The sequence below is a fragment of the Benincasa hispida genome, chromosome 11, assembly GCF_009727055.1.
Source record: "Benincasa hispida cultivar B227 chromosome 11, ASM972705v1, whole genome shotgun sequence".
Taxonomy (NCBI): Eukaryota; Viridiplantae; Streptophyta; class Magnoliopsida; order Cucurbitales; family Cucurbitaceae; genus Benincasa; species Benincasa hispida.
The window spans coordinates 13,159,227-13,173,524 of record NC_052359.1 but is presented as its reverse complement, the minus strand read 5'-3'; the positions used below and the strand labels follow the sequence as shown (position 1 = coordinate 13,173,524).

Genomic DNA, 14,298 nt, shown 5'->3' with positions numbered 1-14,298 from the left:
TTAAAAAAAACAGTGGATTTTGTTGATTGATTGACACAATCGAAAAAGAAAAAATCATATCATATACAATAGACCATGGAGGAATTATATTTTATATGCAATCGTCATAAAATACACTTAAAATTGAAGAGAAATAGCAAAATAACAATTAACAATTACAAGAAACAGGACACAAAGACGGATTAAAATAGAACCAATTCTAAAGTAAAGAGACGAAAATGATATTTTAACTTCAAAAAGATTATCTTTCGTAAAATAAAACATGAAGTTATTAGTTTTAGCTTTAAATTGAGCTATTTTAAAAAGCAATTTACTTGAGAGAAAAAACAGAAAATGGCAGTAATTTATCTCACATTTCCTATTCAACTCTTCTAGAAGTATTTTAGTGACAATCGAAACCCACAAATGGTATAGAATGAGAAAGAATGTTACTAATGACTCGACTTGAACTATGCTTGGGTTGGTAACGGTTTCGAGAAGTTACTAGCTACGATATGTCACTCCGATCAAGCATATCGACCAAGGTCATTCTCCGTGGGAACCGTGGCGGAAGCCTCAAGATCATGGCATCTTCAATCTCTATTGGTATATGTGTTGCTACAATAACGATCCCACCTTTCTTCCTATGTTCAGCAATGATGTATTCCAGCAACTTCACCCCATCATCATCTAATGCAACTGAAGGCTCATCAAGCAGCCAAATCGGTCTATCGATCGCCAACAATCTTGCAAGTTGCAGGCGTTTTCGCTGCCCCATCGACAACATTCTCGCCTTCTCTTTTGCCAATTTTCCAAGCCCCATCAGCTCGATGGCAGGCATTGACCTCCCATGCTTCCCCTCAAGCACCTCAAACCACTGAACGTTATCAATGACAGTAAAGTTCTCCTTAATGGCATCTTTAAGTGAGAGCCAATTCAACTGAAGCTTGTATTGGTGGAACACTCCTGATTCTGTAATGTCATGCCCATTCCATAGGATCTCACCCGCAGAAGGTCGGGAGAATCCAGCCAACATTCGTAGGAATGTCGTCTTGCCCGAACCATTGGTCCCGGTCAGCACGAGTGCACTGCCATCGTGGATGGAGACATTAACATTTCTAAGGATTTGCTGGGCATTTCGCATACAGGAGACCTGGTTGAGTAGAAGGCGAGGAAGTGGCGGTCTTCTAAGAGACATTGGTTGAGATACAAAACTAGTATTCACTGCAAAAGCCTAAAATTCTCCAAACTGAATACAGACATCTCCCAAGTTTGCTCTTTTAGGCTCAGCTTCATAAGAAACTACACACACCAACACTACCTGTAGTAGAACAGAGATGTAAATAAATAAATAAGAATCATGTACAAAATACCAGCAAAAGATTTCATAATCTCAGTATTTGAGAAGCCAAGAAAAGGAATAACTCTAGAATCTGAATGTAATTTGCCCAAGTTAAGAAGAAACAAGAGTTTCACAAAATGTCTCAGAAAAAAAAGTTTCAGAAAATAAGTATTACTTTCAATGACAAGAGAAGCACTCTTGATACATTTTTTGAGAATCTCATCTTTCTTGCCATGTAATGGAGCAAATGTACCTCAAACAGAAAACTTAGGAACGTAACATCAAAAGTGAACTAACTCATCATAAAAACTATATGAACTGTAGTTTATTTATCAGCAGAGGTACAAAATCAATAGAAGAATTCTAGAGCTTCCCCTCTCTCTCTCTTAACCCAGCCTCTCAAATAACTAACCAAAAAGATACCTCCCCACAGCTCATAAATTCCCTTATATACAAGCACCAGCATGTATATTCGCTATGGGACCCACGCCCGACTAACTTCTCCTATACACATTTGTAATTGTGGGTCTATCAAAAAATGAATACTAACTCATTAAATTAAAACAAACTAAACATATTAAAACTTGTGAGCATAACATCAAAACTTATAAACATAACACCTAAATTTAACTAACTTCTCAAAACTGATGTGCATAAACACTCAAAGATAATTAACTTATCAAATGCTTTTTAAACATAACAACTAAATTTAATTAATTTTCAAAACTTATGAACATAAAATCTAAATGAATCAAAACTGATCAACATAACAATAAAACTCAATTATCATGAACATAAATACTGAAAAGATCAAAATAACACAAACAACCAAACTTATCAGAACATTAACATACTAACAAACCTTGAACAAACTTATCATGAAAATAAATACTAACTCGTCAAATTAACACAAACAATAAAACTAAACAAATTGTGAAAATGCTAAACTCTGAATTAAATCAAACAACTAAACTAATTAAAATGTGAGCACAACAACATAAATTAAACAAACTCATCATAAAAATGAACACTAACTAGTCAAATTAGAACAAACCACTAAACTTATAAAAACGTGAACATAACATCAAAACTTAACTAACTTAAATATGAAATCTACACTTGACTAACTTATCAAGACTTATGAACATAATATCAAATTTTCTTTCATTCTTTCTTTTTCCTAATAAAGCACTTTCATTGAGAGAAAAATGGAAAAATACAAAGGCATAGAAAATAACCAATCCCCATGAAGAAAATGGGTCCAATCAAGCAAAATAGTGCCTATAGAATAATTAAAAAACTTTGAAGCTAAAACTCAAAGACAAACATGAAACCTAATAAGGGTCAAAACATCACTAGGCTCCTTTTCCAACCCTCTAGACACTCTGGTTTCTTTCTCCCAAAAATTCCACATGATAGTACGCACCCCCTCCAACCACAAGAAACGATCTTTCTCATGAAGAGGCCAATAGAGGAACTGTCCGATAATAACAATAAAGGATGTGATCCAAGTTTTCCTCCACCTTACAGAGAAGACAACAAAACAAGTTCATTAGTGACAATATCCTCCTCGAGAGCCGATTCAAAGTATTCACATGTCCATGTAGAACTTTCCAGGTAAAGAATCTCACTTTCTTAGGAATCTTAATCCTCTAAAGGGGTGAGATAACAGACTCACTAAAAGGAGCATGATACAGCAGACAACAGAAAAGGTACAGGAGAATCCCTCCATATGATTGGGATTCCAGACATGCAAGTCCTTTCTCCCACGCTTAAAGTTAAACTCTCCCAACAACGACAACAAAGAGATGACATCAATCACTTCCCTATCGGTCAAAGAGCAACTAAACTTCAAGGAAAAAGGAAACTGAGCTCCCTGATCAAATAGTCAAAACACTAAATGATTTTTTAAAGAAGGATAAAATGATAGACAGGGAAACGTACAACTACGAGGTCTATCCTCCAACCACTAGTCTTTCCAAAAATACATTTCCACGATTTACGCCCTCTCTCACTCGCCGTTAGGATTGGCAATAGAGTCGGGGCGGAGCAGGGGAGGGTTCCCCATCCCCGTCCCCGTTGGGGGATTTTACTCCCATCCCCGCCCCCGTCCCCACCATTTGAAGGTAGAGACGGGGGCGGGGACTCCCCATCAGGGAAACAGGTCCCCATGGGGACCCATTCCCCGTCTTCCCTTTTGTTTCCCATAGGCACTTTTTTATTTTTTCCCCCTAAAATTCTATTTGGTTTGGGCTTGGACACTTTAGTTGGGCTTAGATTTGGCTAAATTTAACTGGGCTAAATGTAAAAAATTAAATACCCAAAATATGGGCCTTATCCCTTTAAGTGGTTGTCGAGTGGAGTTAATGGCACTTATTGAAAGTTGTGGAAGGATATTTCTAACAAGCTCCCGTCTTTCTCCCATTTTGTCTAGTGTGTGGTAGGAGAGGGCAAGGAAATGTATTTCTGGAAAGACTAGTGGTTGGAGGATAGACCTCGCAGTTATACATTTTCCTGTCTTTTATCATTTTGTCCTTTAAAAATCATTTAGTGTTTGACTTTTTGATTTGGTCAGGGAGCTCAGTTTCCTTTTTCCTTCAGGTTTAGTTGCTCTTTGACCAATAGGGATGTGACTGATGTCATCTCTTTGTTGTCGTTGTTGGGGGAGTTTAACTTTAAGCATGGGAGAAAGGACTTACATGTCCAGAATCCAACCATATGGAGGGATTTTCCTGTAATACCCTTTTCTGTTGTCTGTTGTATCCTTCTCCTTTTAGTGAGTCTGTTATTTCACCCTTTTATAGGATTAAGATTCCTAAGAAAATGAGATTCTTTACATGGAAAGTTCTACATGGACGTGTGAATACTTTGAATCGACTCTCGAGGAGGATATTGTCACTAATGAACTTGTTTTGTTGTCTTCTCGGTAAGGTGGAGGAAAACTTGGATCACATCCTTTATTGTTAGTATCGGACAGTTCCTCTATTTGCCTCTTCATGAGAAAGATCGTTTCTTGTGGTTGGAATTTTTGGGAGAAAGAAACCAGAGTGTCTAGAGGGTTGGAAAAGGAGCCTCTACTGGGTCCCCTGGGTGACCGTTAGCCTCCCTTTCAAGGCACAGGTGTGCATCGCGTATCATAGGCATAAACATAGACATAAGCGTAAGTGGCGAATCCAAAGGCACACTTTCATAAGTAGTGATCCCGAAGGGTCACAATCATAAGCATAGGTGGTGATCCCTAACATAATCATAAGATGTGTACTCGAAGGGTGAGGGAGAGAGAGTGTCGTGAAAGGGGAAAGAGGAAAGGACGAAGAAGAGTTTTTTTTTTTCATTCCCTTCTTTGACTGCATGCAATTGAGCCAAGCCAAAACCCACATACCACATAATAAATTCCATTAAACCCTAATTGACTAGTCAAAGCCAATTTGTGCTTTTTTTAATATTATATATATTCATCTCTTCTTTTTTTTTTTTTTTTTTTTTTTGATCTCCCCCAATTTGAAATCAAACTCCCAACTCTTTCCTCATAATAAATTTTCTCCTTAAAGAAAATCAAGCTTCTCTTATCAACTTAGTTTAAATTCATTATCTTCTCAAAAATAAATCCCCCGACTTTAAAATTTCAAACCCACAATAATGTATCCCATTTTTCTTAAATTGAATTCAAACTTCCAAATCTTCACAAATATCTCCTAAGTTAATTATCTTACCACCTAAATTTCAAATTTCCGAATTATCAAGTGAATCCAATTGATTTCAAGTTTCTTATCAACTCCAATTAAATTCAAAATTTTAAATCCACAATTAACTTGAAATTAACCAATTACCTCTTTCTAAATAATCAAACCCAGCCCCATTAAATAAATTAATGCCCAAACAATTCAAGATAAATTTTTTTAAAAAATCTTGAAATTCGAGATATTACATTTTTCCCTCCCTAAGAAACTTTTGTTCTCGAAAGTTTTAGTCCTGCAAAAGTTTTGGGTACTGGGCTCTTGTCCTCTCGTTCCCATGTCGCCTCCTCGAACTGGTGATTCCGCCATTAAACTTTCATTAGTGCTATCTCCTTGATGCGCAAAACTTTTACTTCTCTAGCAAGAGTTCGCTTAGGTTACTCCTCATAATTTATGTTCTTATTCAAGTGTAAAGGCTCAAAGCCCACTACATGAAACGGATTTGTCACATGCTCCCTCAACATGAGATATGAAAACAATATGAATTGCACTAACTCAGCAACTTCCATTCACTGACCTCATCCCAGTGAACGGGAGACCTGCAACCTTTTTCCATATACAGTAATTAAAATGGCGACATGCATATGGTAGACTGATAACTGTTATTAGTAAGATTCAAGTGGGAGTCCCAACTCCTTACAAAACCTAGCATGCAAACGCGTAACATATCCTCTAAAGTTTAATTCAAGCACTCGGTTTAACCATCTGTGGGCGAAAAATTCCATTAATACCCGACCGGGTACCTAATGGTTCCCCATAAGTGTGACACGGTCCTCCATATACAACCTCAAAACTTAAGATGCTGAAGAACCAATAGTACTATAGCAAATTCGTTCTGAAAACTATCATGAGCATAGGAAGTCTTATTTACTAGAAACATGCATCAGAACCATTCGTGCTAGCATGGAGAAATCATAATACGTGTCGCAGAGCAATTGGCCACACTGTATACGACGTAATCTCAAGATACTTACAAAGAAAATCTGATCAATTGGAAATTACTTTTACTATGGGGAACCCCAATTGTGATGTCTTTCTTAGTAGCTACGTGTCTGAGAAACAACTTCATCCAATTAAGTCTCATGCTCATTAGAGTCTTAGCATAAGGCCTTCTACTACCAACGTTATAAAACTTACTCGCCAATCTTCACGTTGCTCTTTAGTCCTAAAACAACTGCATATCACTATTTAGACCCTACTACGAATGAGTCTGGAAATCTTTTTCATAATGAGGTTCCTGAAGCCCCTGGACAATATAATGTGTCAGTCCATCTAAAACACATCCTCAAGACCTCATAATAACTGTATCTGATCCATGAATGTAGCTTTTAAGAAAAGAACCTTCCTAATTCATAAATCCACCTCAAGAATATTTATTTTTCTAAAGTTGGTAAACTCTTTGTCCACGTAGAAGAAAACATATTATCTGTAGTGCCCCAACCCATAATTCAGAATCTAAATTTGACACCTAACGACCCTAGCATCTCTCTTTCTTAACAAACAAAACTAGTGTGCTCCGAGGTGAGACATCGGCGCATAAAAGAACTTTGCTAAACAATTCATGTTTCTGTGACCTGAGCTACTTCATCCCAATTATAACCACTTCTTGCTATCAACTCGAGCCTCATTCTCGAGTTCATCTCTTGAGCTATCATCTAGAGAGACCCAGATACTTTATTAAATGGTAGCGGCCCTCCTTGTATACTTCTCCCTAGATAACTCCCATTTTTCACTTAAAATGATTGCACACTAGTTTCTAGTCAGAGCTCGCGCCTAAAGTCACAATCACTTAATCCTTGATAACGCCTTCAATAATTTACCTTTCCGCTATTAAAGCCTCAATCTTCCATTTCAATAGTTCCTAGCAACCATTGCTACTAACAACTGCCTTTTAGGTTATCCCTCCTTACCCTTTTGTTTTTAGAAAAGCCTTTCGTGTTGACACTGAGCTTCATAACCAACGGTTTACATAATTTCTTCCACCAACATATAATAAGGTCCAAAGTCCCAGTAGTAACTAGATTGCTTATACCAATTCTAAAGGCTCACATACACCAAATTTCTATCTTAGAAGGTCAAACCAAACTTATGTACATGTAGTCTCAAAACATTAATTTCCTCTGTCTTCCCAAAATAATAAAATCTTCCCTATGTACTTTGATTTTCCTCACACTTATCCTTGTTAAGACTAATTTATCCAAGGTACTTTTCCTCTTTCCAAGTGTGACATAAAATTCATACTAAGTGTAACTCTTCTAAACTCTTCTATATATCGTACCTCTCCAACTCAAAGTTTCCATCTTGTGTAGAATTCACCATCACAACATCTTGTTACTTAAAACTCCAAAAAGTCTCCCTCTCAGTCCAATTGATCAATTTCAAGTCTTTTCACCCTAACAATGACATAAGTAAGACCCACAATTATATGTCGTGACTTCTCAATTAAAAGCCACAATATTTTTTTTTTCCACTTCAAGTCTTAGGTACCTTGTTTACCCCATCCACCTTAACTTCACAAGAGTGATTATAACATATCAAAAACTTTACTCAAAAGCCAATGACTTCAATAGGTAGCAACCTAAAATTGGGTCCCTTAATATATCTTTTTTTTTCAATGATTAGGACAATTACCTTGATTTCAATGTACGCACATACTTCATTGCAACAAAGTTTCTTTTCGCAACACCACTTTCACTTTCTACTAAAACATGCCACAAGTTCTTTAATCAATGCTCATATAGACATGCAACTTTGTTTTCTTGCTTAAACAAGTACATCCTTTTTTGTCTTCATTACCATAATGTCGCATAGTTTTATCATACCTTAAGATATTTGAGCTAAAATATATGTCCCTTTCTAAAAGTCCTTCCATGAGATAAGTGACAAATGACCTCATAATATTTTTTTTTTTTTCCATAGTGCCATAGTTGAACAACAATCTCATACTAGCTTCTTTCAAATCGTTAAACGATCAATAGATCATAATTAGTGTATAAACCAAACAATTTTTTTATTTTTTTTTTGGCACAACTTTCATAAAAATTTTATTTACGATACATACCTGGTGATGACAAAGAATCCATTGACGAGCCATAGGGACATTTTGGACTTACATTGTAAGTCAGTCTACAGAACCTAAAAACTTAGACTCTGATACCAACTGTAACGACCCGACTTTCTAAGACTGAATTGGACCGTTACTACATGCATATATAAATCTCAAACAACTCTTTACAAAATATGACTAAAACCAAAAGAATTTCATAAAATAAATTACTTTTACAAAAATTCAAATAACTATAAATCTTTGATTGGGGTTCCCCCTAAAACGTAAAATTCAAATAAGAAACATAATTTAAAACTCCAAATATTTGACTATTAACGACTGTAACATGAAAAATATGAAAGACATGTGTGAAAGCTTTTGTCCAGTCCCAATGGCACGGTTACGGATTCTTCTTGTCATTCGTCGGTCTCTCCTTGCTCTTACCTGAAAAACATATCATAAGAAATGGTGGGTATAAAAATACTTAGCAAGTGACCCTCTATTGGGCCTCCTAGGTGACCATTAGCCTCCCTTTCGAGGCACAGGTGTGTATCGCGTATCATAGGCATAAACATAAGCATAAGCGTAAGGGGCGAACCCAAAGGCACGCTTTTATAAATAGTGATCTCGGAGGGTCACAATCATAAGCATAGGTGGTGATCCCCTAGAGACACCGAATATAATCATAAGATGTGAACTCGAAGGATCATAAATATGCGATGTGCACAACTTCATAAGAACACTAACAGTCACCAACAGTCTAATCATGCAACATTCGGCATTCAGATTTTGCACCAACCATAAACATGATATCCTAACCTTAGTAACATGGTCAAAGGTTTCCAGAACACCACCAACAATCCATCCGTCAATCAAATCATAGCAGATCATTTCATCAAAATAAATCATGCATTCGGCATACTCAAAGCGTAACATCAACTTGGGATTCGAAGGAAAATCGATAGTAAATCACTTACCTTGATAATAAACCCAAATATGTTCAAGAAAGTTTATCTCTTATTTGTTCAATAAGATCTTGAATCAAGTCCTCAAATCCTCCAAACCAACATGTTCCAAATTTCACCAAAATCCAACTTCAACACCTACTAGACAGCAACTTTGACAACCTCCAAACTCTAATCCAAAGTCGAAACAATATGAGTAAACAAATTTTAGTTCAACAACTTTATGGGTGACCAACCCAAGCCAATAACTCCACAAAACTCATAAAACTCACCTTAATCAACCAATAAATACTTCAAGAATGTTGGACAGTTCGCTTCCAACTTCCAATTTCCTCCGAACCTTGAATATAAGGTTCAAACATGTTGCATAGACATAATCTTAGATCAACACTTAGTGGGTCATCAAAAACCATTACAAAAGCAACCCAAAACTCAAAATTAGAGATATACCCAACACCCAACTTCAAAAAGGCGGCGACTGAGGACGGAGGCAAGAACAGCGGTGATGGAGAAAAGCGACGGCGCACGACGGGCGCGACCTGTAGAAGCTGACGGCGCAGATTCGTGTGGCTCAGACTGGTGGTGCGCGGCGGTGTGTTAGCGAGGGAGGCTGACGAACTGTGACAGCGTAGCAGAGGTTGATGGGTGGCGATGGAGTAGATGTCGACGAGCGGCGCGGATGGGCTGGTGGCCGGAGCTCTCTGCAAAAGTTGTGGAGGCTGAAATTTGTGGGTGAGGGAGAGAGAGAGGCGTGAAAGGGGAAGGAAAGGAAGAAGAAGAGTTTTTCTTTTCCTTCCTTCTTCTTAGGCTGTGGGTAATTGAGCCAAGCTAAAACTCAATTTTTAATATTATATATATTCATCTCTTCTTTTTTTTTTTTCTCCCCCAATTTAAAATCAAATTTCTAACTCTTTCCTCATAGTAAATTCCCCCCAAGAAAATCAAGCTTTTCTGGTCAAATTAGTTTAAATTCATCATCTTCTCAAAAATAAATCCACCAACTTTAAAATTTCAAACCCACAATAACTTCTCTCATTTTTTTCTTAAATTGAATTCAAAATTTCAAATCTTCACAAATATCTCCTAAATTAATTATCCTACCACCAAAATTTCAAATTTCCGAATTATCAAGTGAATCCAATTAATTTCAAATTTCTTATCAACTCCAATTAAATTTAAAAATTTTTAAATCCACAGTTAACTTGAAATTAACCAATTGTCTCTTTCTAAATAATCAAACCCAAACCCATTGAATAAATTAATGTCCAAACAATTCAAGATAATTTTTTCAAAAAAAAATCTTGAAATTCGGGATATTACATATCAAACTTTGAAATCATATTTGAAGTCATGTATCTTATCTCGTGAATGTCATAATTCGTCTTGTCAGAAATAGCCTATTTCAGTTTACAATTTTTTGGGAAAAAAAGATTAGCAATAGGATATTTGGATCCAGAAAACATTTCAGTCACGTGAGAAAATATTTTCAGTTCTCACATATCTCTTTTGTTAATACCCGATCTTGATCCAGAGGTAGACACTTGTACTTTGGTTCTCGTTGTTTTAATCGATAAAAAAACAGTTTTGTACTTCAATGTAGTGGACCATCATAAACATTCAAAGCAGTTTCCCCAAATTCCTTTCTTTTTTTGTGAATGACCCAAAAAGACACACTACTACGAACTTTTTCAATCTCATTTCCTGTCATTGTCAACCTATCTTTCACAACTAAATTCAGAATATGCGCAACACCATAATATGAAATAAACTCCCCTCCGATATTAAGTTTCCACACAAACTATCTACAAGCATATTAACCATAGAGTCATTTGTACTTCAATTATCTACTGTTACAAATGACAATTTTCGATCAATATTCCAGTTAGGGGTGTACATGGGTCGAGTTGAGGGAATTTTTTGGACCAATCCGAAAATTCGGGTTGATCAGGTTGGCAACCTGAATGACCCGAATAAGGTCTCCAACCCAACCCAACCCAACCCTTAAAATTTCTGGTTAGGTTGGGTTGGGTTGTTGTGTTATTTTTTTTTTCTTTTTTCTTCTTACATTTTTTATTAAATTAAAATACTTAAATTTATGGGTTGTTTTAAAATAGAAAAAATTAACCAAAATATTTACAAAATATAATAAAATTTTAGAGCTATCAGTGTTAGATTTATTTACAAAATATAATAAAATTTACGTGTCTATCAGTGTCTATCAACGTCTATCATTGATAGTTCTAAAATTTGGTTATATCTTGTAAATATTTTTAACATTTTTACCATTTGAAATAATTTTCCTAAATTTATGTACAACACATACTAATAATAAAAATTTCATAAAACTCAAATGTTAAATATCAAAATCTAAGATATCTAATACAAAGTTCAACAAACATCATAAAAATATATGAGTTATAATAGTTATAAGTTATAATATATAAATATTTTTAATAATATTGAAAATTCAGGTTNAACAAACATCATAAAAATATATGAGTTATAATAGTTATAAGTTATAATATATAAATATTTTTAATAATATTGAAAATTCAGGTTGGGTTGGGTCAATCCGAATTTTCAAAAGTGTAACCCGAACCCAACCCAACCCAACCTAAAATTAAAACTAACCCAACCCAACCCTTACAATTTGGGTTGGGTGGATTATTCAGGATATTGAGTCATTTGGACACTCCTAATTCCAGTTTAACAGACATTCCATTATTGATTCATAAAGCATCTCAGAAGTGTGTGGAGAAGGGACATATATAAACCTAATTATTTTGTTTTGCAAAACCCAACTATCGTCAACAAAATGTGTAGACAGTCGTATAACATTTTGTTTGGTGGTTGGAAGTCCACATGTCCGTTGTATGGGGAACTTTTCCTTTGATCCCATTCAACAATGTCGTGGTTTTCAACTTCTAGTCTCATAATTTTTCAAAATCTCCTTCTTTATTGTATTTCTTGACACTATCTTAAACAACGGTTGGATGACATTACAAAATTCCCTAAAACCTTCACGCTCAACTATTGAGAGAGAATATCCATGTTTGATAATCAACTATTGAGAGAGAATATTCATGTTTGATTATCATCATAGATAATGCTTTTCTTGCAGCTTCCTGATCGAAGTTATGTAAACTCAATGTATTATCATTCTTTCTGTTAGGTTTCAATAAGGATTGTAGTATGTCCTTTTGTCCCTTATATGGGCATATCTTAATATGGTCATGCAAATGTTTGGTTCCATTTTTACCGTCATCCCCTAATTTTTGTTTGCAATAATTACAAACCGCCTTGTCTACTCCATTTATTTTTTGCTTCTTAAAATGGTTCCAAACAACCAATGTCAATCTCCTCTTTAAAGATCCCTTCTCAATATCCTCACCAAGAATAACACAATTATCAACATTCAAATTATCATCATTTGAGGAGCATGGAGTTAAATTTGGAGTTAGAGTGATGAAGATATTGTTTTCAACCTAGCAAAGATTTAATTTAAAAAACCCTCATTAGACTTAGACTTAATTTTCAAATATGTCGTTGGTCTTTTTGTTATTTATTCTAAATATTTTATTTTGATCAAACAACATTATTATATAGACTTATGTTTCATTGTTTAACTAGTATTAAGTTTGAATAACTTCGTAAGAAAATATTTAATACACAATTTTATCAAATAAAATACAAATTAAAACCTTTTAAAGAACGAGATAATTTCTATAAAAATTATTATCATTTAATTTGAGCATGTTTTTTCCTTTTACTTTTAGCAATTGCTTACATATAGTTGATTTATTTCCATTGAAAATGATAAATTTGTAAATAGTTGGACAAGTATTAAAGTCCATTCAAATGCAAATGGTTTCTAAAAATGGTTCTATTAAAGTAAACTGCAAGATGATCTTCAAGCTTCTTTTCTTTAATAACAAATTTAATAGAAAAATATATTAGAAAATTGCATGCTTTTAACTTTGAAATTTGATTAGAATTAAGAATAACATAAGACAAAATTCAATTTGTTAAGAAGCTGTAACATTTTGAAAGGTTGACTTGAAAGGTTGAAAGTCGTAAAAATTATTTCAACTTGAAATGCTGAAAGCTAGAAAAATAATTTAAGTCTTTCTGCTTGTTAAAAATACCTTACCGTGGAGACGAACGATGACGAACACTGAACGGAGAGCACGCTTGGCAGCAACAGTGACGAATGTTGAACGGAGAGCATGTCTGGCAGCAGTGAACGGAGAGCACATTTGGCAGTAGTGAACGGTGACGAATGCTGAACGGAGAGCACAACTGGCAACAGTGAACAGTGAGGTGACGAATGCTGAACGTGAATGGGCTCGGTGGCATGCTCTGCAGCAGTGAGAAGAGAATAAGATGGAGGCTTAACGTGAACGTTGTTGGTTTAAAAACCAGGGATCTACACAAAAAAATCTCACGCACTCTGATATATATTTGAAGAAAACAGACAAAACAAAATATTCTGGAAGCAAAATATATTAGCGAGAGAAAGAAAAGTAATAGAACTCCCTATTTATTATTCGATTGATGGACTTACATTTATAGTCTAATAACAACAAAATAACCACAAACCATTAACATAATGCTTACTAAAAAATAGCAACGTGTGGACTTCTTCTTCCACACGATCCGGAAGATTCGGTCTTGAATCATGACCGGATAATTAGCTCATACTACTCCCCCTAATCCTTACATGATTCTAAATCACGCACACCAAGTAGCTGACGCATAGCAACTAACTTCACTCCTGTCAATGCTTTGGTCAGTGCGTCGACTCATTGTTCTCCGGTGTTGACAAATTCAACGACAATTTTCCCTTTCTCGACACACTCTCGAATGAAATGAAAGCGTGTATCTATGTGCTTACTGCAGCCATGAAATACGGGATTCTTCATGAGAGTTATCGCGGATTTATTGTCCACGAACAATGTTACTGGTCTTGGCTCCATTCCAGTTAACTCGCTAACAAGGCTTCTTAACCACAATGCTTGGCAAGCCGCGGTAGTGGCTGCCATGAACTCGGCTTCGCAAGATGAGAGTGCCACTGTCTTTTGCTTTTGCAAATTCCATGAAACCAAGCTTTCATTTAAGTAGAACGCCATTCCACTTGTGCTTTTCCTCCCGTCGAGATCACCGGCTAAATCATTGTCAGAGTAGCCAAATATATCGACTTCTCAGGGACCTTTCACATAAGTGAGCCCA

General features: G+C 35.5%; 1 protein-coding gene across 3 annotated transcripts; it reads right to left on the bottom strand.

Annotated features, from left to right (window-relative positions):
• Positions 1-200: 200 nt before the first annotated feature.
• LOC120090183 (ABC transporter I family member 1) lies at positions 201-9,903 on the bottom strand. 3 transcript variants are annotated; one of them, XM_039047709.1, is made up of 4 exons: positions 9,520-9,902; positions 9,342-9,409; positions 9,082-9,240; positions 201-1,300 (listed from the first exon to the last, which is right to left on the bottom strand). In XM_039047709.1, exon 4 carries the CDS (start codon positions 1,175-1,177, stop codon positions 488-490), a length of 690 nt encoding a protein of 229 aa, XP_038903637.1. In that variant the 5' UTR covers positions 1,178-1,300; positions 9,082-9,240; positions 9,342-9,409; positions 9,520-9,902; the 3' UTR covers positions 201-487. The 3 variants fall into 3 exon arrangements, 2 of the variants coding, with proteins under 2 accessions (XP_038903637.1, XP_038903638.1); XR_005485442.1 differs by lacking the exon at positions 201-1,300 and adding an exon at positions 3,542-8,548 and having other exon boundaries at positions 9,520-9,903; XM_039047710.1 differs by lacking the exons at positions 9,082-9,240; positions 9,342-9,409.
• Positions 9,904-14,298: the final 4,395 nt, after the last annotated feature.

Coding starts and splice junctions, on each gene's coding strand:
- LOC120090183 (XM_039047709.1), bottom strand. CDS start 1,177: ATGTCTCTTAGAAGACCGCCACTTCCTCGCCTTCTACTCAACCAGGTC.